Here is a 21934-nt window from a genome sequence, read left to right as displayed (position 1 = left end):
TAAGTTATCCAAATGAAGTCACTGTGGGAAGTTGTGCAAAGCAGTATTTACAATCCATAAGTAGCAGAGCTTTTCTTAATTAATGTTACTTTCTTAATATATCTGATTTAGTTTAGCTGCCCTACACAGGCAACTGTGGATTATTTTTCCCATTGAAGTTACTGCTTCATCATCTGCTGTATAAAACACACTTAATCTCATAGTAGTTAATATTTTAAAAATACTTTGTTACCACTCTAACAGCTAGAGGCCCTGATGATGAACCAACCATGTGCTGGTTCCAGTGAGATTGAAAGAAGGAGGGAACAATGACAATACTTTTTTAGTAAATGACAGTGGTTTGAAGAAATGCAGACACTGATAGTAATAGCTGTTGGTAAACTCTTCTCAGTAATAAGAGGTTTAAACCTGTGTCACTTTTGTTATAATTTTGTTCCTACTATTCCTTTCATTACCTTTTCTCTGCCAAGATCCATTCTTTTTCCCCCTTTCATGATATATATCACTTTTTCCTCTCTCTTTGCAATGGTCTTCTGTTACAGTGTTACTGACTCTGCTCTTTTGAGCAGAGAATCCAAAATCCCACTGCTTCTCCTGAAGCATCACATCTATAAGAATGATGCATAAACTCTGCTCCAGTTCATTTCAGGCAGTGAGAAAGGTAGGTGTTTAGGAGTCTGTGGTTTTTCCTGAAACATTAATCAGGATACTCAAGTCTTTCCAAATGGTAGTGGTCCTTGAGTGGACCAATTATTTCCTGAGAGTGATTGGAGTGTAGTCACTCCTTTGTAGGAGTTTTCATTTCCAGTGCAGTAAAAAGATTGTTTTCACTACTGAAGGAGCAGAGCACGCTGTTCCGGACACAGCTAATCTCCTGTCCTTTGCTGCACACCTTGTGTTAGTTGTTGAGGCTGTAGAGTGGCACAGGATGTCTAAAAGAGGGCTGTAGCATGATCTAGTGTTTTCTTTAAATATAAATCACATAGAGTTCAACAAATCCAGCACACAGTGGCTGTGAAAGCCTTCACTGTAATCTGATAGCAAATGTTTATTTTGTGCATTTGGGTGGGTCTTAAAGTATACATTCTACAGTGCTATTAAAAGCTTAAAAAAAAAAAAAAGGATTGGTGTACTTTTTAAAAAAATAAGTTAGTTATCATATGGAATAGGAGTTACACACTCCTTAGTCATGTTCTACTTTTTAAGGACTAATTTTGATATTAATGAAAGTAAAACAAAACTCCTTGGTTAACAGCCATGTAAGTGAAAAGCAAATACAATGTAAATTGTGTTCATTAACAGTAATAGAAATTGCATCTAAGAGCAGAGAAAAATGATTGATTTCTCAACTGGTGGTGAAGCTGTTTTATCTGATTGCATATCAATGGGTCAAAATGAGAATATTTTAAGTGTGTGGGCTTTAAGTGGAGCAAAGCTACCAATAAAGATACACTGAAGGAGTCTGCATCTAGAACCTGCTTGTTCTCCCTGTAACTTTAATCCTGTTTATCATCCCTATTTTTTCCAATTTATTTCAAAGGCTTTAGTGTCTCTACATAGAATTATTTTTCTTCCTTCTTATGCAAATAAAGGTGACCCTTTGTTTTAGTGCAGGAAATCAGAGCTCTATAGATCTTGTTCTGTGTAATCTTATATAAGGCTCTCTATAACACACCCTCATCCCCACCCCCCTTTTTTTTTTCTTTTTGTAAAGTACAGCTTGTATTCAGCAAGGATGTTGACTCTTAATATTTAAGAAACAGCTCTTCAGGATATGGAATGTAGAAATACAAATTATTCCTTCTTTGCCTTGTCTTTGCAAGCTACATACTTTATGTCGTTACAAAAACCTTTTCTTGGTATTAAGGTAATACTTGTGTTTCCAAGCCAAAGGGGAAACACACAGTAATCTGTACAGCAGAGAGGGTTGTAGCTAAAATTTCTACTATCTGTTACGTTATCATTAGTGAAGCTATGTATGAAGGACTACAACACTAGGAGATGGTTGCTTGTCCAGTAGGGGGGAAATAATGGAAAAAAACCCCACCAAGTCAGCCTAGAAAAACTGGTATTTCTTGTGTCCCTGTCACAAATTTATCAATTTGTCAAGTTTCAGGCTAGTAGTAAAGGAAATATTTATGCCTGCCTTCCCAGTGCTGATAGCTTCATTTTAGTGTATGTATTTAGTGTGTTCACTGAGTGTGCTAAGTGAGGGGAAAATCATGACCCTGTTTTCTGCAAGTGATTTGAAAGGTTTTATTTCAGTCAGGCTAATTTGGCACAGTGAATCAATGTTGTGAGTAAGTATAATCAGTAGTCTTCATTTGGGAGAAAGCATCTCTCCTCATACTAAGGAAGATCTTGGAAAGAAAATTAGCTTTCATTATATTTTTCAACTATTTTCACTTTACAGCTCCGTAACTTTTCTAGTCCAACTGGCATGCCTTTTTGAAACCTGAGTTTATTAAGAAAGTGTGCAAAACTAGCCAAGTTCATGTTTAGGTGCTAAGACATTCATGCAGTTAAGTTCTTAGAATAATGCCTAGTACTGTATCTTACTGTTGATTTTATAATTATTTATGGTTCTGTTTAAGATGGTACAAGGTAGCATGTATTTTCTCTATTTAGCATATTATGGTTATGAAAATCTTGAAGCTCAATTTCAGGATAAAGCTTTGCTTTAGCAAGCTTCAGAAATTGCATTATATATTTAAAGCAAGGTTTACTTATATGCTGGCATGTATCATAGCATCATAGAATGGTTTGGGCTGGAAGGGACCTTGAAGATTACCTAGTTTCAACCCCCCCTGCCATGGGCAGGGACACCTTCCACTAGACCAGGTTGCTCAAAACTCCATCCAACCTGGCCTTGAACACTTCCAGGGATGGGGCATCCACAGCTTCTCTGGGCAACCTGTGCCAGTGTCTCACTACCCTCACGGTAGAGAACTTCTTCCTTACATCTAATCTAAATCTACCCTCTTTCAATTTAAAGCCATTACCCCTCGTCCTATCTCTACATGCCCTTGTAAAAAGTCCCTCTCTGGCTTTCTTGTAGGCCCCTTTAGGTACTGGAAGGCTGCTATAAGGTCTCCCTGGACCCTTCTCTTCTCCAGGCTGAAAAACCTCAGCACTCTCAGCCTATGCTCCGGCCCCCTCATCATCTTTGTGGCCCTCCTCTGGACCTGCTGCAACAGGTCCATGTCCGTCTTACGTTTGGGTCCCTAGAGCTGGACACAGTACTCCAGGTGGAGTCTCTCCAGAGTGGAGTAGAGGGGGAGAATCACCTCCCTTGACCTGCTGGTCATACTTCATTTGATGCAGCCCAGAATGCAATTGGCTTTCTGGGCTGCAAGCACACGTTGCTGGGTCATGTTTAGCTTCTTGTCAGCCACTACCCCCAAGTCCTTCTCCTCAGGGCTGCTCTCAAGCCACTCATCGCCCAGCCTGTATTTGTGCTTGGGATTGCCCCAACCCATGTGCAGGACCTTGCATTTGGCCCTGTTGAACTTCATGAGGTTTGCACGGGCTCACCTCTCAAGTCTGTCAAGGTCCCTCTGGATGGCATCCCTTTCCTCCAGTGCATTGACTGCACCACACAGCTTGGTGTCATTGGCAAACTTGCTGAGGGTGCACTCAATCCCACTGTCCATGTGGCTGACAAAGATGATAAACAGCGCCAGTCCCAATACCAACCCCCAAGGAATGCTACTCGTCACTGGTCTCCACTTGGACACTGAGCCGTTGACCACAGCTCTTTGAGTGCGACCACCCAGCCAATTCCTTATCCACTGAGTGGTCCATCTGTCAAATCCATGTCTCCAATTTATAGAGACAAGGATGTTGTGTGGGACAGTATCAAATGCTTTGCACAAGTCCAGTCAGATGATGTCAGTCGCTCTTCCTTTATCCACCAACGCTGTAACCGTGTCGTAGAAGGCCACCAAATTTGTCAGGCATGATTTGCCCTTAGTGAAGCCATGTTGGCTGTCACCAATCACTTTCTTCTTTTCCATGTGCTTTAGCAAAGTTTCCGGGAGGATCTGCTCCATGATCTTGCCAGGCACAGAGGTGAGACTGACTGGCCTGTAGTTCCCTGGGTCTTCCTTTTTTCCTCTTTATAAAGTTGGGGGTTATGTTTCCCCTTTTCCAGTCAGTGGGAACTTCCCTGGACTGCCATGACTTCTCAAATATGATGGATAGTGGCTTAGCCACTTCATCTGCCAGTTCCCTCAGGACTCTCAGATGCATCTCATCAGGTCCCATGAACTTGTGCACCTTCAGGTTCCTTAGATGGTCTCGAACCTGATCTTCTCCTACCGTGGGGGGGTTATTCATTCTCCCAGTTCCTGCCTTTGCCTTCTGTGACTTGGGCAGTGTGGCTGGAGCACTTGCCCGTGAAGACTGAGGCAAAAAAGTCATTGAGTACCTCAGCCTTCTCCATGTCCTGGGTAACCAGGTCTCTCGTTTCCTTCTGGAGAGGGCCTGCATTTTCCCTAGTCTTCCTTTTATCAGTGACGTACCTATAGAACCTTTTCTTGTTGCCCTTGACGTCTGTGGCCAGATTTAATTCTGTCAGGGTTTTGTCATTCCTAACTTGATCCCTGGCTGCTCAGACAGTTTCTCTGTATTCCTCCCAGGCTGCCTGTCCTTCCTTCCACCCTCTGTAGGCTTTCTTTTTGCGTTTGAGTTTGTCCAGTATCAGAAGAAATAATCTTCTGCTGATGCAAATACAATAAGCTATGGAATATTACAGCTTGCTCTCATTCCATTTTGTTCTATTCCATTAGTATTATTCCAAAGAAAGTTTGTTTTTAATTTTCAGTTTGGAGGAGGTGAATCGTTGCTGGTGTATGTACTTTCAGGCTTTGATTTTTCTTTTTGTGTTAAGTGCTCTTTCTTTTTAAAATATTGTGTAGGGCTCACTATCCTGGAACAAAAACAGTGCCAAACGCCTTATTAACTAAGAAGAAACTGTGGTCTTCGGAAGATTACAGTACTTTCAATGATGAAGTAGGTGCAGGCTGCTGGGCTCGGATCCTGAACCAAAACTACGTGAATGGAAACATGACCTCGTAAGTGTTGTGCACTGTTGCTCACTTTCACAACTTCATACATAAGAATTGTTTAAAGTACTACATAGCACATCCATCTGCTATGGTAAGATAGTAGGTAAACTGAAACTCTCTCCACTGTCAGTCTGAATAGCAAAGTATGAAGTCTACTGTCCTTACCTTTTTCTGGGGTAGAAGTCCCACATGTTCTAATGTTTTCTTGAGTTACTGTTCCACAGTATCCAATGGCTTATGCAGCTGACTTCAGATGCCTTTGAGACTCTAATGATATTTGTTAAAAAGAGAATGTTCTTAAGAAGAACTAACAACATGAAAAACATGGGAGGAAAATAACAATAAAACTAATTTATCTGTATTTTTCTTAAGGCCTTTATCAGGTTGGTTGTCTTCAGTTAAAAGTAGGAGGTATGGATGCAATTATCTATTTTTTTCCATACAACTTCTTTCTTGGAGTCCATCCTAAAACATGCTGTAGTCTTTTGATATGTTTCTGTTTCCTGCACATTTTCTTTCCCAACTGAAATCTGGAAGAAAGCTGTTCTATTTACTGGGAAATTACATAACTCACAGTTTTAGAAGAGAATAGAAAACATGCTTCGATGTTTCCAGTGCAACAACTACTAATCTGAAAGAGGAAAAAAAAAAAAAGTCTGATTAAAGAAAATATAGGCATCAAGATGTAAGCAAAATTGTTCAAAGCTTTTAGTTTTTATCTAACTTCATTTTTGAACAATAAAGAGAAATCTTTTTGTCTGAAATGCTTGAAACAGAGCACAGCACAAAGCACTTAGATACTTGTAAAGGGAGGTTGCTTGAGTCACCTGGTTTCTATGAATCTTCTGTCTCCTTCTCTGCAAGCTGAAACTTTTTAACAGATGAGTATTTCCTACATGAATTCCTGACCATTCTGGTTGCATCTTGACTCTCATAGGCTTTAATATCTTGCTTTGGGGCTTTTCTTTTCCCATTGTTTTTCTTTTTTACAAGACCTTTGTAATTATATATATGCCCCATTTGTTTGGCAACCTGACAGCTCAGACCTATGTATTGTATTTAGAAATTATTGTAGAATAGTTCCATGTCCATCTATCCAATATTGAAGTTACCTGGGCTTTTATATTGAAAACAGAGTCTTCCTGATGAAAGGCAGCTTATCTTTCTGCTAAGCTCATTTCTTTTGAACTTGAGTTCCCTACATTTCTTTTCTAAGTTTGAAACTCTGCAGAACAAGTTTTATGTGAGAAAGTTGGGTTTACAACTCAAGAGTTTTTTATTTTAAGAGCACCTTTTTGTAGGATTTCAGGATCTCTTCTGAAATGCATGTGTAGTGTGATAAATCTATGGCAATGACTTTAGAATGAGGCCTTTGCACTCATCTATAAACAATATCAGAACAGCATGCCAGCATTTGTTTTCTACATAACTGCTTTATTAAGCTATATTTCCATATTTATGGCACACAGATCTTAAGTTTAAAGTCCTAGCAAAAGATTTTCAGCGAAGACCAAATCAAAAGACCTGAAGTAATTAACCTTGTCAGTATCCTGACAACTTCTTGAAATAGCAACAGCTCCTGGAAAATGGCTAGTTAGAGTTGTTTTCTCTTTGTTATTTATATGGATAAAGGAAGGATTTTTTTTTTTAGTGGTATTTATCCATGGCCCCAAGCCCCTCCCCACAAAAAGACCTACAACCACCACCAGCAACAACCAACCAAGGAAAAAAAACAAAACACCCTAACAAAAAGCTGTAAACCTTGAAAACTTAATTTTTTCCCCTTCAAAACAGGAAAAAAAAATACAAATGGAGTCTTTAACACTCAGTATGTTTCCTTTATTGTGCAACTTTTTGTGGTGATATAGCCAGAGAATGTATCCGTTTTGTAAGAAGTTCTCAACACTTGGAAGTTGATTTGTTTTATTTTCCTCTCCTGTGTTTTTTTATTTCTTTAGCTAGAAGGATTTTTTTTTTTCCTTAAACTTCTTTTTATTGTATGCCAGACAAAAGAGGAATAAATTCTTGTACTAAATTCATCTAGTACTATCCATATGAATGGAGCAAACAAACCTGTTTTTCTTCCAGAACCATTGCATGGAACTTGGTGGCTAGTTATTATGAAGAGTTGCCCTTTGGTCGATGTGGATTAATGACAGCGCAAGAGCCATGGAGTGGCCACTACAAAGTAGAAGCTCCTATCTGGATTACAGGTAAAAAGTTTGCAGTTAAAAGTTTGGTGATCTGACACAGAGCATAACTGTATTTTCTGAGACCTTTATTTATTTAGTGTTTTTTATGTGTATTATTTTTTGTACCAAATTAAAGTAGATTTGTGAAAGGTTTTGTGAATGCTTTAAAAAAGAAGAAGAAGAAGAAGAAAAAAGCTTCTTTTAATAGAAAGCAGAAAGATCTAATAGCAAGAGAAATCTTAATACTTGACTGTTACATACAGCAGAAATTAATAAACTGCTGCATTGTATAGCTGTTACTATTAAAATATTTTGATCTGAAGTGCCCATAAAGGTTAGTGTGCTTTCCTAGTTCCTTTCCCTCTTCTTTTTTGTAATCCTTAAGTAGACATTTGATACATCTCAATTTGAGAAAATGGAACAAAGAACCTCTGTATTCTTGTACTGGTTGAGATTCTTGGCTTGTGTAAGTCAGCATTTCCTTGTGCCTGGGGAAAGGGCAGTATGTTCACGTAGTGTCTATGGACACATGGATTCACTGGCTACTCTATAGTCCTGTAATATTTTGCTGTCTTTGCCACAGTTCAGTAGAGCAAATAGCACATGCAATGCCATAAAGGAGGAACAAGGCAAATGCCTTCATTTTTATTCTTCTTCTAGTTACCTGTATATGTAAAAGCATTAAAAAAAAAAAATAGCCATACTGTCATATGAGCAGTTCAGAACAACTGAGCAGTTTTTCCTCTTTCCATGTTGCTCAGGATTTTCATTATCTAGGTCACATTCTTCTTTGGTACTCTCTATTATATGCTGAAAACCTTACTTATTTAGTTATTCCTCATGGAGATGTCCATCTATGCTTTCTCTGGCTCAAGTGTTTACTTTAAAAAAAAAAAAAAAGAAAAAAAAAAAGGAGATATTTGGGAAAATCTAAGCTGTGATGAATATTAATATTGCATGTATGTGATTGACTTACATAGTGGTGTAATAGTTTTTTCTTCCTGTCTAAATGATTGCTATAATTTTAACTGTTTTGTCTGCCACAGAGCTGATGTTTTTAATTGTGCCTTAGTATAATTCTTTAATCTTTCTTCTTGTATAGGTAGAATTTGTTTTGGAAGTTCCATTACTTTCTTCCCCAAATAAAGTTTTGTTGTGTTAGCATGTATGAGAGAGAAATTTAATTCAGACTACAAATGGTATTATTTTTTCATTAAGACTTTATTTCTTCTGATTTTTGTTCTCTTTTGTCTCAGCACACACAACACAATTTACTCAGCCAGGCTGGTCATACTTGCAAGTGGATGGACACTTAGAAGGAGGTGGCAGCTTTGTAGCTCTCACAGATGGCCTGGGAAACCTTACCATCATCATTGAAACTATGGTATGTGCATCAGCAATTCCAGTGAACTAAAAAAGATAAAGGAAATATTTTGTTATGAGGAACCTGTTTTGATTTATGTAGTTCAATATTTGTGAATATGTTCTTTGATGCTTGTAGCTTTGTTAGTGAGACCACTAGAGGTCCTTTTTTCTATCTAAACTTTGAATAGCTAGTTGAATCATCCTGGAGACCAATGTATATGTCAACTTTATATCACAAATTAGCTTTAATTTGATGACACATTCTGGGAGGAAATTAAATCATGCTTATTTTAAGCAGTATTCAAAATGAAATTATTAAGCTAGTGTAATTGCAGTTATCATTAAGATAACAGTGAAATAAATAGTTGCAAATTGACCTGATGTTGCTTTTTAAATTTCAATTTATGGTGTATGTTTTTCATGAACATTGCTATGTGATGCATTCCAGTAATTTATGTTCCTTCTGTTACATTTATTTTTTCCTTCAGACTCATAATCACTCTCAATGTATCAGGCCTCCACTGCCTCATTTCAGTGTGACACCTCAGAGAGCAACTTTCTACCTCAAAGGGTCATTTGTAAGTAGATCCTGAATACATTTGATCAGTCTTGTAAAATGAATTGCTAGCCATAATCAAATACATAGAATCATAGAATCATTTCGGTTGGAAAAGACCGTCAAGATCATCAAGTCCAACCATTAACCATGCCTCCTAAACCATGCCCTGGAGTACCCTGTCCACTCGCTTTTTGAATACCTCCAGGGATGGTGAATCAACCACTTCCCTGGGCAGCCCATTCCAATGTTTGACAACCCTCTCAGTAAAAAAATTTTTCCTAATATCTAACCTAAATCTCCCTTGCCTCAACTTGAGGCCATTTCCTCTTGTCCTATCTCCAGACACCTGACAGAAGAGACCAACACCCACCTCACTACAGCCCCCTTTCAGGTAGTTGTAGAGAGCGATAAGGTCTCCCCTCAGCCTCCTCTTTTCTAGACTGAACAACCCCAGATCCCTCAGCCGCTCCTCATAAGACTTGTGCTCAAGGCCCCTCACCAACTTGGTTGCCCTTCTCTGGACACACTCAAGCAGCTCAATGTCTTTACTGTAGTGAGGGGCCCAAAACTGAACACAGTACTCGAGGTGCGTGCGAGACAATATCACAGGTTATCAAGAAATTGGAGTTCTTTACTTCCAGTACTAGAGGCTGTTACACACCTGGCAAAGTTTTAAGCATTCTAGTTATGCTTTTATCATGAGATATAATGTCATAACTGAATTTGTAGAATTACCACCTCCCAGTCTAATCATCTGTATATTGAAGAAGAAATTCCCCAGAACAGAAATGCAATTAGATTTTTTTTCTTTAGGATTTATTCCAAGGATGGGTGCTCTGACATTCTGACATAGTTTGAACAGCCAGCATGGCCATGACCTTTCTAGTTGTTATCAGCTCCTTTCCAGGGGAGTTACTGCAGTTGATTGTATACTGTAGGTTATGTTGTTCCATCCTGTGAAGAGATATTCTGAGAATGTCCCAGTTGTTTGTTTTGTTTTTTTTTTTTAATATTGCTAAACTGAATTTCCCTCTGAAATGTGAACAATACTTTCACAGTGTAAACTGGAGTGAATCTGTGTTAGTTGATTTGGATGATTGCTTGTCAGAAGCTGAAAGTGTTTACTTACTTGGAATTTGATTTTTGGTGGCATTAGTTGCCTTTTGTTTAGGAGGAGATAGTTTGGACAATACTTTTGGCAATAAAATGGTTTGCTTAGGAAAAGTAGTTGAGCATTATTTCTGATATACAGCTCCCTTTGGGAGAAGTATCAGACAGCTTATCCAAATCAAACTCTAGGTTGCTTGCTTTGGGTAACTAAAAAAAATTGTAGCGGTTGGATATAATTAAAATCTGTAACTAATGTAGTTGATATGCCACAGTGTTGCAGAATTTTGGAGATCTCTAAGTGAAGTACGTTGCTCAAAAATTAATATCAAAGAACCAGCAACTAAACTAAAGGTATCATGAAAGCAGGATATTATTTCAGCCTGGTTGCTCCTATGCAGAGCTTGTATCAAAGGGATACTGTTGCTGGTAATAGAGAAGCTAAAGATTGCATGTGTGATGGCAAGGCTTTCTGTCTGTATAAGCAACATTACTGCATGTTAAGACAATGGCTTATTGATGTATAATCTATAAAATGGTAAGCCATATGTAATGGCTAGCTGAATAGAGTGGTGGCCTCTAATGTGATCAACAGCTCTAAAATAAAAATTGGACACCCTTAGAGGACTGATATTTCTCAAGGTGAATACTCAAGAGTTTGGGGGGGGGGGTTGTTTTTGTTTTTTTTTTTTTTTTTCTACTTTTATATTGTGTTTCATTGTAGTATATGGTGGAAACCCTTGAAGTGTGGCATTCTAGACTTGGTTTTGAATCTGGAAACTCTAGTCTTTTCCAGCAACTCCATCCTGTAAAGGTAAGTCGATCAGTGTTAATTACAGTCTCTCTACAATTTCAGGTGTTTCTTCCCCCTTTGCTGAAACTCCTGGGCTTTCATGCCTAAACTGCATAATTAGGGCATGTTTTATTAGCTCTGTTTGACTACAATTTTACTAGCTTATATACAAGCTTACCTGGAGGTAATAAAGAGTTTAGGGAAAAGGGGTTTTCAAAGTAGCTTGGATATATTAAATGATATAGATATATAGAATATAGGATTTTTGCCTTGAATCAAGACTTCAGAGGATCTCCTTTAATTCAGGAGCTTGGGTATTTTGTTATTTAGTTGTTTGATTTTTGCAGCTTGAGCTTTCTTTAATTCCAGGTGTGGAAGGGAAGTTTTTCTTTAGATCTGAACGTGGATGAAGTCTACACTTTAACTACACTCAAGACAGGGCAGAAATGTGGTTGCCCAGAGCCTCCACCACCTCAGCCCTTTCCTTCAAATTACAAAGATGATTTCAATATTCGTAAGTCAGAATTCTCTTATCCAAAAACTTAATTCACACACAGCAATAGTCGTGATGTAGAAAGGCAGTAACAATTATGTTTTTTGAGTCCTCTAATGTAAGAGACGTGAAGTAGTCTGAACGTGTGTTTTATTTTTGTTTATTTATACCTGCTTCTCCAACAACTTACACCTGCATACTTAACTTGCAATGAAGTGTATTTAATTCTGTGACTTAACTGGGTGGTCACTAACAGTTTTAAAATTCTTGATGCAAATGATATAGCTCATAACTATAGTGAACTAGTTTTTGAAGGAAGATAGGGAAGAAGGTAACTGAATTTGTTAATGTGTTTGCAAAAACTGGTATCTGCTTAAAAACAAAACCAAAACTAAAATCACCTTCCAACTTCCAAAACTTCAGTTTTGGAGAGTGTGCTTTGGTAGAGTAAGTCAAAATTCTGGAGAATATTTTCAGGGGAAATTTCTGAAAACAAGAGTACACAGAAGAAAAATAATGTTTTGGTGTTGATATGTATTTTGTTTTCTGATCAGGTAATCCACCTTTCAGTGAAGCCCCAAATTTCGCAGATCAGACAGGTGTATTTGAATACTTCATAAATGCTTCTGACCCAGGAGATCATGTGTTCACACTCCGCCAGGTGGTGGTTCAGCGACCTATCACTTGGGCTTCTGATGCAGACCAGACCATCAGTGTCATAGGAAATTTTCAGTGGTATGTAAATAGTATTTTCTTGTGACACCTGGGGAAATGTCCTCCTTTCCAGTGTGAGTTATCATCAGTTAATCTGTCTCAAGCCTCATTTCTCTTGGACAGAGGGCTTTTGCATTCAGACTCTCTGTAGACATGTAGAAATGATGACTTAAAGTGACTTCCAAAAGTCATTGAGCCCTGCTCAGGGCTGTTGCCAACTCTAAGAGATCTGTGTCTCTGTCTGAATGAGTCTTAAAAACATGAAAGGCACCACATCTCTTGGTAGCTTGGCCCACTGCTGCACTGTCTTGGAAATTTTTTTTTTCTCATGTCCTGCTGGGCATATTTGTTCAAGCTGATTTTTCAGAATAATGGATCTGGGTTAGCGTACCAGAAAGACCAAGTCAAAATCCTAATTCAAACTGTGCACTGAGTTTCAATACGTTTTTAAATGGGACAAAAAAAATTATTTAGTTTAAATTACTTAGTTTTGAGTTGTCTTGCTTGATTGTTAGCAATTTGATCAATCTCATATCAATGAAATAGTGTGAGTTAATTCAGTTATATTTGTTGCAGACTGCCATCTTCTGAGCAGTTCCTAGAATTGTGTGGATTTGATTCAACTGCTTAAAACAGTTTTATTTCTGGGTAAACGTAACTGAGATTTACTGATTTGATAAGAGTATGGTTATGACTGCAATTCTTTCTAGGAGCTATAATGAAAGTAATTTGGAATCAAGCGGCATATTTTAGCATAATGTTTATTTAAAATTAAAAAGCATTTGGGAAAAGAGCCTGTTAACTAATTGGTTTAGTAATAGTAAGTAATAATAAATTTTATGCTTAAAACTTTTTCTTCTATTTGGAAATCTACCTTAAATTCATTTAATATGTTCTTTAAAACAGCCATTTTGTCAGGTTTTTTTTTGCTTTGATTGGATCATTGATCCCCCAAATGCTTTTTCAGAACATGTTTCATGCTTCTAATTTCTGGCCTGGATAAGTGATTAAATCACTTTGCTCTGAAGCCTGGAAGAATACCACCATCTTGGAGGCTGTTCTTCAGTTACCTGATGTTTTCTTCTGCAGCCTTCTGTTAAGCAAAGTCTTGTATTCCCCCTATAATCAGCTTTCCCTTGTTGAGTATTCATCTGCATTTACTGATCATATTCAGTAGTCCCTAAAACAGCTACTGTAAATTACTGTACTGAGATTCCTAAAAACTTATTATTTCATTTTGCTACCATTTCTTTCTGAATTTTCATCTTGTTTTTAGAACCAAGCTTGCTTCCTGAATATTCAGCTGATTATTCGAGTTTTACTGATCTGTAACTTTTCATAATGATAGTCGTCAATTTCAGGCCCTCTGACTTGTTTGCTTCATCCTCAGTTTAAGGCTTATCTTGTCCTATGTATATGTTTTCAATCATTAGTGCATGCTATTGAAATACTGAACCAATCTTGCACTGAATTTCTCTGTGGAATGATAATTGACTGCAGTCATGGATGGCAATTTATTGTGATTACATTTCAGGATTGTTTAGTTGTTTTTAGTTTGGATTTTAATCTTGTGCTTGTGAAAGCTTTTTGTTTCTACTCCTGAATTTGTTAGTGTTTCGCTCTGATGGTTTTATTGAACATAGCTGTATCCTGAAAATATTACTATTTAACTCATTCTACATTGCTTCCAATCTCTTTATAATGGCTTAAGCAAGATGTGGGGGTCTGTTTAATACGTAGGGTGGCAAGAAAGAATTTTTTGTTTGTGGAATGAATATGTATCCAAGAATCTGATACTTCTAATAGCATTACATTAGAATGAAATCTCAGGTCATTCTTACTGTTATGTAGGAGGTGGGGAGAAGAGTTGCAAAAATAAATATTTTTTATGATTTAGTTATCAGCTGAGCTGATGTCATAGAGAGTCTTTTCACATTCTGTAAATAATTATAGATAATTAGAAACTTCCTAAATATGTGACCTTGTAGCTGTATCCATATTGCAAGTCCTTTTAGACATGGGATGTAGATTTTTAATTTGAATGTAAGTTAATAGAGGTAAGGAATGCTTTTAATTTTTATTGTTAAGAGGCTTGTAGTGCAGCTTTGGGGTGGGGGAAGTTGTGTAAATTTTCTAGGTGCCATTTGATTGTTCTGGTATTCCTTTGCTTTATTCTCCTTTACAGCTGTCATTATATGTATAACATGGTGCTTTACTGTTGAGCTGAAGTATTACCTCAGGAAAATCAAATAATTTCAACGTATTTGAACATTTTGTTTAAAAATGTTTGGTTTGGCTTTTGAGCAAGAGGTCTGCATTACTTGAGACTTGGTCTGTATTAAAATCCTAGAGAAAGGAAGATCAAATTTTAGCAGATGTGGTGCTATGGCCTTGAGTCTTGGGTTTGATTTAGTTATCTAAAAGCAACTTTTCATTTTACAGATCTGACAGTTTTTCTGTGGAGATGCAAAACTTCTCTTTGTTAGGGTTTTTTTAAATAATTAATTGAAAGTTGCTGACAATACACTTCATTTTGTTGGTGGTTTCTGAGAATTGCTCTTTGTAAGAAAATCTATGGACTCGCAGGTGGGAAACAACCACTCTAGACAAGTCCTGTGCATCTCACACCTGTAGATCACAATTAGGATTGCTAAATCTTTCCTCAAAAAGGTGGTTGTACTACATAGGGAATACTCTTCTACCTACTGTCTGCTCAAAAAACCCCAATTCCTTGCTTGTTAAAACACTCAACTTCCCTTATAGGGTAAACATGACAGTCACTTGTGACATCTACATAGAAAAACAACGTGATGGGGGCGTGTTTGTTGCAGGAAGAGTTGACAATGGTGGGATATATGTTCGACGTACCAAAGGAGTTTTCTTCTGGGTTTTTGCAGATGGCACCTACAGAGTCACTGGTGATCTAGGTAAGCACCTTTTTGCTAAAGTGGATGCTGAGATATTGACATATAATTTTGATAGTCTTGATAAAAATCACTAACATTCAGATTTTGTAATTCAGTTGTCATCACTATGAATTTAACCCATTGTCCTTTAATGCTTGCCACATTTTGTATGTGAAGAGAGCATCTGAAGGCTACTGGCTGGTCCACTTCTCGGTCTCAGATTTCTGGATTTTTTTTTTTTTTCTGCTGACAAAACCTACTTTACACTAGCAAATGTAAATTATTTTGCTTTTCATAAATACTCTGGTACAACATTAATTACAGAAAGGTTTGATCTGTATTCTTATACTACACCTAAAAAGAAAATCCTGCTTGAAATGCAGTGGCCTGTCTTGTAGAGCAGTGCAAATCAACGTACTTACATCTGGCTTAAGTGGTGATGAATGGCCTACTGTTTCCACAAACTAAGCGTTCTACTGTTAGTCTAGGTCAGTGGAGTGAGAGGATATTCTATTTGTGATGCTGACATTCATATGTGTTCATCTACAGAGCACTTGACAGGCACATGGAAGAGTGTATGTCATAATACTTCATCAATAGCTAAAATTTCTTTTTAATTTGCTTTGAAATAGTGGCAAGTTTTGTTGTTTAAATGCATTTCCTATCACTTCATGAGTATAAATTCAAATCTTCAATAGTTTCTGTTGAGTCAAATGCAATTTCTAGATCTGCAGTATATCTGATATGAAGATAGCCTATAATGACCTGTTTCACACTATACTGGACCTTAGAAATAGTCTCGTCTTCTATTTGGTAGCTGTAGTTTCTCATTTCTCCTCATTTTGTTGGGTTTTGTTTGTTTGTTTGTTTTTTCTGTTTTTTTTTTCTTTCCTTTTTTACCATGGATAGGTAGCATAAAGAAGGCTTTACATCACCTTCTCTTGACATACTTGTGCTCCCTAGGGAAACTTCGCAATGTCTAACTTCATAACAACTTAAGTTTAAGCTGTATGTAAAAATATACTCCTGTTTAGGATTGACTCCAGTATTTATTTTTAATAAGACATAACAACATTACCCAATTATTTTCTCAAGCTGTCAGAAATAATTTTTCCTAGATGAAATGAGTGGATTTTGATTAACCACCTCATTATTTCAGACTGAGATGCTTGTTACACAATATGATAATTTTTTTCTGTACTGCTATTTTCAGTGATCTTTATATTTTTCTAGAAGGGAGCCTGAGTGTTAAATTAACTTGCAGCTAAAACTGTCTACTGAATAATTGAAGATTCTACTTGTAGCACTTAATTTTTTTCAGGTCTTCCATCCAGGTGTCATTCACACCCAATTTTTGCTTAGCTTAAATTTTGACTAGAACTAAGCAACATGATGATGTTACAACTCAAACCCTCTGATTTAAAGAAGTTCCAATACATAAACAAGGAGATCTATAGAACAAGCAGAGCAATAGCTACTGTCAAACTTCATGAACCCATATTGTCAATAGAGGGAATCCTTATCTCAGGCCAAATTCCCAAGAGCATTGGAGATTTCAATGGAAAAACAGTCCTGGCAAAACAGGAGAATGCATTGATAATGTAGAGTCTATGTTTGCCTGTTAAGCCTTCCATGCTGCAATTGAAATTGGTAAGATGTCAGTCTTGAACACTTGTGAAAAATAGGTATTATTTTCCTTTTGCTGCCTTGGTATTTATCAGTCTCAGCAAAATGGTGAAGTAACACTTTGCTAACCTTAAGCACGTTTTGCAGCCGGAGAAGAAATATTAATGAAAGGACTGTCTGGTGTCCGGGATAACGCGTGGCACACACTTACTCTCAACATTCAGGTAAGGACACTGGCAATCCTAAACGGTTTAGACAAAACTGTGCTATGCTGTTGACTGTCTACTTGCATTAGTTTGCCCTATCTAAACCACAAATAATATCTCTGTTATTTTAAACCAATATTAAAATACCATACCAAGTTCTGCTGCCTGCATTTTTAAAGAGATCTTGGAAAACTGGAGAGAGTATAGAAAATAACTGAAAAGATGAGTTGAAAGATGGAGACAGGCAGGCTAGAGAGGCAAATCTTTTGATTAATCTAATGAAAAGATCATGACTTGACTTTGTGTTCTGAAGACTGTCAGTAAACTACTAAACCAGCCTGTTTTACAAATCTGGCTCCCACCAGTTCGCTTTCCATGCTAAGGACTTGTACGTGGAGCTAGTTTAGGACTGGGGAACTCAGATGAGCTGCCATTCTTCTTTCCTATACTGAAAAAGCATGGGCATAGTGTTGATGTAAACATGGGCCACAGTTAATGAGAAGCCTGTCCACACCCCCCCACCCGCCTTTTGGCCACAGTCACTTGGTGATGAAAGTAGTCCCAAGCTCTACTTTAAATATACCTGTGCACTTAGCTGGGTGTGACATTGGTGCAAGTAACTAAAAGGCTTTAAGTGCCTCTGCTGAATGCCTGATCCCTTTGCCTAATGTAACCTTTGTGCCTGCAACGTGGTGTGAAATGTGGGGAAGCTTGAATCCTAGCTGGGGAGATCTTCTACTGAAGCAAACTCTCTTTTAGAATTATGCACTGTGTCTTTCCCTCATCCTAAAATGTCAGTATTAGGGTTTTTTTGTCTTTTGTGCATTCACATTGGGAGAGAAAGGGACACTCATACCTGAGGCATTCACTGGAATGGATGTAGTTTAATTTTGGCTTTTGTACACGCACACTTAAGACAGTGATTGCCATCTGTAAAATGGGCCAAGATATTTGCTAACCAGAATGGGGTGCTGAAGATGAACATAAATCGTTTAAAACGCAAAGCAGTGGTGGTAATTTTGAAATGATGATGCTACAAACTTCCATGTGTGCTGTTGAAGTGATTTGTACCACCTATGCCTTTGACGTAGTGACAGAAGTGCAGAGCCCTCTTTAAAGAATTCTCACGCTGACTCCTTGAAAGACATTCTTTGCTTTTACCTGTGTCTGTAATTGTCTTTCAGGTTAAGAAATACAGGTAAACTGAAGTACTTTTTTCCTAACTGCTGTTTAGTGGAACAGTGGCAAAGTAAATTGTAACTTTTCCTGAGAGTGTTTTTAATTTTAATGGCAACATGATACATGAAGGTTCTGCTGTCCCCTCAGCTTAATGACTAAAATACATTTGTCTTTCCTTTTGACTTTTGCTTAATTCTGCAGAATCAGTGCCAGGTGTATCATATCCCCTTAAGACAGTGGGGCTGTTTGAGGGAGCCTGACACAAGTGAAAGAGTAAAACTCGTTTACCTTTCAGATTCTACACTGAGTTTGCAAAGCTGTGAGTTAGGGGAAGATGAACCTTTTGTATATTCACTGTAAAGGCATTAGATCTTTTTCACAGAGCTCATAGGCACTGGAGGATTCTATGCAACATTTAGAAGCACCTCTGCATGGAAAATGTGTGAAATGTAGTTGAAAGTTGACTTGACATCTTTCTGCCTTGTCTCTTAGCCCATGTGAGTAGGCTCAGTGTCAACACAATCACTGGATTATACAAAGCTAACTTTTTTCCTTTTTTTGACAGGGCACTTCTGCCTCAGGGCTCTTAAATGGTTATCCACTCTGGGAGAATGTCACCATTTCGAAACTAACTAACGGCTGGGCTGCTATTGGAACTCGCTCGTTTGAGTTTGCACAGTTTGACAACTTTCATATTGAAGCTAGCTGAGGTGGCTTTTGCATTTGGAGAACCCAGTTCTCATATTACTTTGAATAAGAGCCAGTTCAAACTTTGAGGACAACTTAATGCTATGCTGAGACTGATCTGTTGGCAAGGAATCTGAATTCTGTCCTTATTATTTGTTAAAGGTTTACTTGAGCAGGTATCAATATGGCTGTAACTTTATCCCCTGGTTGCGATGGGATTTTTGCCCTTTGATTTTTGGGGGTAAATTTTAGTTCAAGGTAATGATGAAAACCAAATCATGGATTTAAAACTCTTTTAATAAAACGACATCTTAACTTCCCAGCTCACTTTCAAGATAACTGTAGAAGTTAACAGAAGAGGCATCTCAAGCTGCATTTTTAATACTTACATGATTGTGTCCATTCCTTTCATTCTGAAAGAAAGAATTAAATGCCAGTAAGCCTTATGAGCCAGTGGCCCCATACTTTCGTAGGTCTGTCATTCTCAAATTTCACTGGATGAAGTACGTAGTTTTTCTATAGTAAAAAAAAAAAAGGTGTTTTGTCTGTGTTTCTGCTACAATCTGAGGCTAGACATTACAGTACTCCAAGTGCATTTGATTACTTCTTCCTGATTACTTCTTCCAACTTTCATTGCCAGTCTTAAAATAGATCATATTTTCAGTGGAATGGAAATGTGCCTTATGGCTGGTCAGACGGTGCAGGATGTGCCTTACTTCTAAACTACCTCCTCTTTCCAATGAAAGGGTTGAAATGGTTGAAAAGATACCGTAACTTGCAGTTCGTTAATGATAGCTTTGTGGGTTTTTTGGGGTTTGGTTTTGTGGTTTTTTGTTTGGGGTTTTTTTTTTTTTTTCATGGTGTGTGAAGAATAAAAACTTTGCATCATGGATGCTGCCAAGCAGAGTGCTTACTTTCATGTCAGGTCACATGTGGAAAAACTGGCCTTTTGTTCCTAGAAACTTGGGCAACCATCTCTCACTTTTGATGGATCTAAAGCTTAGAGCAGAAAATAATTAAAGCATCACAATGTTATTTAGCTTATTATATTACTGTAGCACAGAGGAGATGCGGACACTATCACATCCTGGTATAAAAGAAAATAAAAAAATAGCCTTTGCCTGTAAGAGCTTGCAATCTGTTCATAAGGTAAGTGACAGCAGGTGGACACAGACAGAATTGTTTAGTGTGCCAGGCAGTGGTATTGACACAATAGTGTCTGTTTTTAAACTTTTCCTAGGCATCACGGAGTAAAGTTCAGAGGGAATTTCAGGTCCTTGGGAAAGGAGGGATTCTGTTTTGCTGTTGCTTCATTGTTTTTTTTCCAAGTTACTGTGCTACAAAAAAAAAAAATTCACTGCGAATATAATGAGGTACTGAATAGGATTTTCATCACACACATTCCAAATTCAGTTGGCTTCTGAATTTTTCTTGTTTGCTGTTGGTCAATTTGAATGAAGATGATATCTATTGCCATAACGAAACATGCCTCCTGTGTCTGTCTACTTTTCACATTCACATCCTATTTAATTGACAAGCAAGTAGTTCCACACACTTGATAGGGCACTGATAGCTGTATGAGGCTATCCATAGCAGGCAGTATCTTATCTTGAGAAACAGATTTGCAGTCTGCTTTGATTTATACAGATAATTATTCTGATCCACTTTATTTTGAAGGCTGATTCTAGTAAGTGTTTAGTCTTCGAAGTTGTCATCTAATACAGAGTTAATCTAATACAAATCATTACTGGAAAATTTTTATAAAGGTTATCTTCCAAATTAGCTTTTGGAAGAGAGTTCTCAAAATTTTATCTCTAATAAGTTACTCTAATTAGTAACTCCATCTCTAATAAGTTTTATCTTTTAGCTGTTATACTGATACTGCTATTGACTGGTTATAAGTCATTCATACGTGCAAGTTTCATACATGCTAGTAACCCTGAAAATGGTCTAAACCACTAAACTTTAAAACTCTTTTAGAAGGCTTCCAAATATTAAGTAACTATTTACTTAACTGGGTGAAAAATGAAAGCCATTTTTCCACTTCAGTTTCATTTGATGGTTGAAGTATAGGTGCAAATCTGTTCATTACTTGCTTGATTTCAGAAGGGATGTCACTGGTAACTCCAGATATGAAGGAATCTAATTTTAGGTCCTCATATTCAAATAATATGAGTATAGGAGAAGTAGTTCTCAAAAAAACCCCAACTTATTTCAGCTGTGATGGTTTTTCCTAGTAGGATACTTCTTGGAGACTTCCTGGTAGCTTGTGTGGCTGCAAGCAGTGTTTGTGTAAGAGAGAGATCAGCAATGATGCAATTATTTCAAAGGAGCTGTCCACTTTTTTTACCTTTTAATGCAATAGTGGAATAAACTGTACTGTTATATTGTGCACTAACACAATGTATTTTATCCCTGGAAGTGCTGATTTTTTTCTAATCTTAATTTATAATGTTAGAGGATTAAACTGTTATGAACAGAGTAAGTGATTTAATGGTGATATAATGTTATTCATCTTTATATGTCTGTAATTCTTCACCCTTCAGCAGGCTGTAATATGTTTGGCAATAACAAGCTGTCAGGTCTTTCACTGAGGGGTGGATTTATGTTGTTGATTATAAATACTAATCATTGCAAATAGACAAATAAAACACTTAAAACTCCTTTATTTGTGCAGAATGCTTCTGTAAATGCGTCTTGGTTTTCTCCAGTAAGAAAGCTGACAGTTTTTCCATTGTGATTCCTGATAAATATGCTTGGCATTAGCTTAATTGGGTTGGAAGAGTTTTTCTGACACTCTGAATAGCCAAACAGTCCTCATTAACAAATATCTCAAAAGCCATATGCATTAGGACTTGTGCTGTTAATAAAATGTTTTTATAGCGCTCAATATAAATTTTGCTTCTTTCTGGGTTTTTTCCTGCATTTAGTTGAAGGGAATTAAATTGTATTTGAGGTCCAGTCATGCAAAACTGCTGAGTAGTAAGGTCTTGTGAGATTTAGCTGAAAGTCTGTTTCTAGGTATGGAAACAGTGCTG

The 21934-nt window shown here is 37.3% G+C and overlaps 1 protein-coding gene across 2 annotated transcripts in view; it reads left to right on the top strand.

Annotated features, from left to right (window-relative positions):
* Window positions 1–21564, top strand: part of GALC (galactosylceramidase) — a 43859-nt gene extending 22295 nt beyond the window's left edge. For both annotated transcript variants that reach the window (XM_052782923.1, XM_052782924.1), the window contains exons 8-17: window positions 4920–5075; window positions 7158–7282; window positions 8518–8645; window positions 9115–9204; window positions 11017–11106; window positions 11455–11599; window positions 12133–12313; window positions 15056–15219; window positions 16972–17048; window positions 18775–21564. In XM_052782923.1, the coding sequence (XP_052638883.1) occupies window positions 4920–5075; window positions 7158–7282; window positions 8518–8645; window positions 9115–9204; window positions 11017–11106; window positions 11455–11599; window positions 12133–12313; window positions 15056–15219; window positions 16972–17048; window positions 18775–18918 (1300 nt within the window). In that variant the 3' untranslated portion in view covers window positions 18919–21564. The remainder of the gene's footprint in view (window positions 1–4919; window positions 5076–7157; window positions 7283–8517; window positions 8646–9114; window positions 9205–11016; window positions 11107–11454; window positions 11600–12132; window positions 12314–15055; window positions 15220–16971; window positions 17049–18774) is intronic.
* The last annotated feature ends 370 nt before the right edge of the window (window positions 21565–21934 follow it).

This window comes from Harpia harpyja, chromosome 3, assembly GCF_026419915.1.
Source record: "Harpia harpyja isolate bHarHar1 chromosome 3, bHarHar1 primary haplotype, whole genome shotgun sequence".
Lineage (NCBI taxonomy): Eukaryota > Metazoa > Chordata > Aves > Accipitriformes > Accipitridae > Harpia > Harpia harpyja.
Note: the sequence above shows the minus strand (reverse complement) of the source record. Positions and strands in the feature narration are given on the sequence as shown.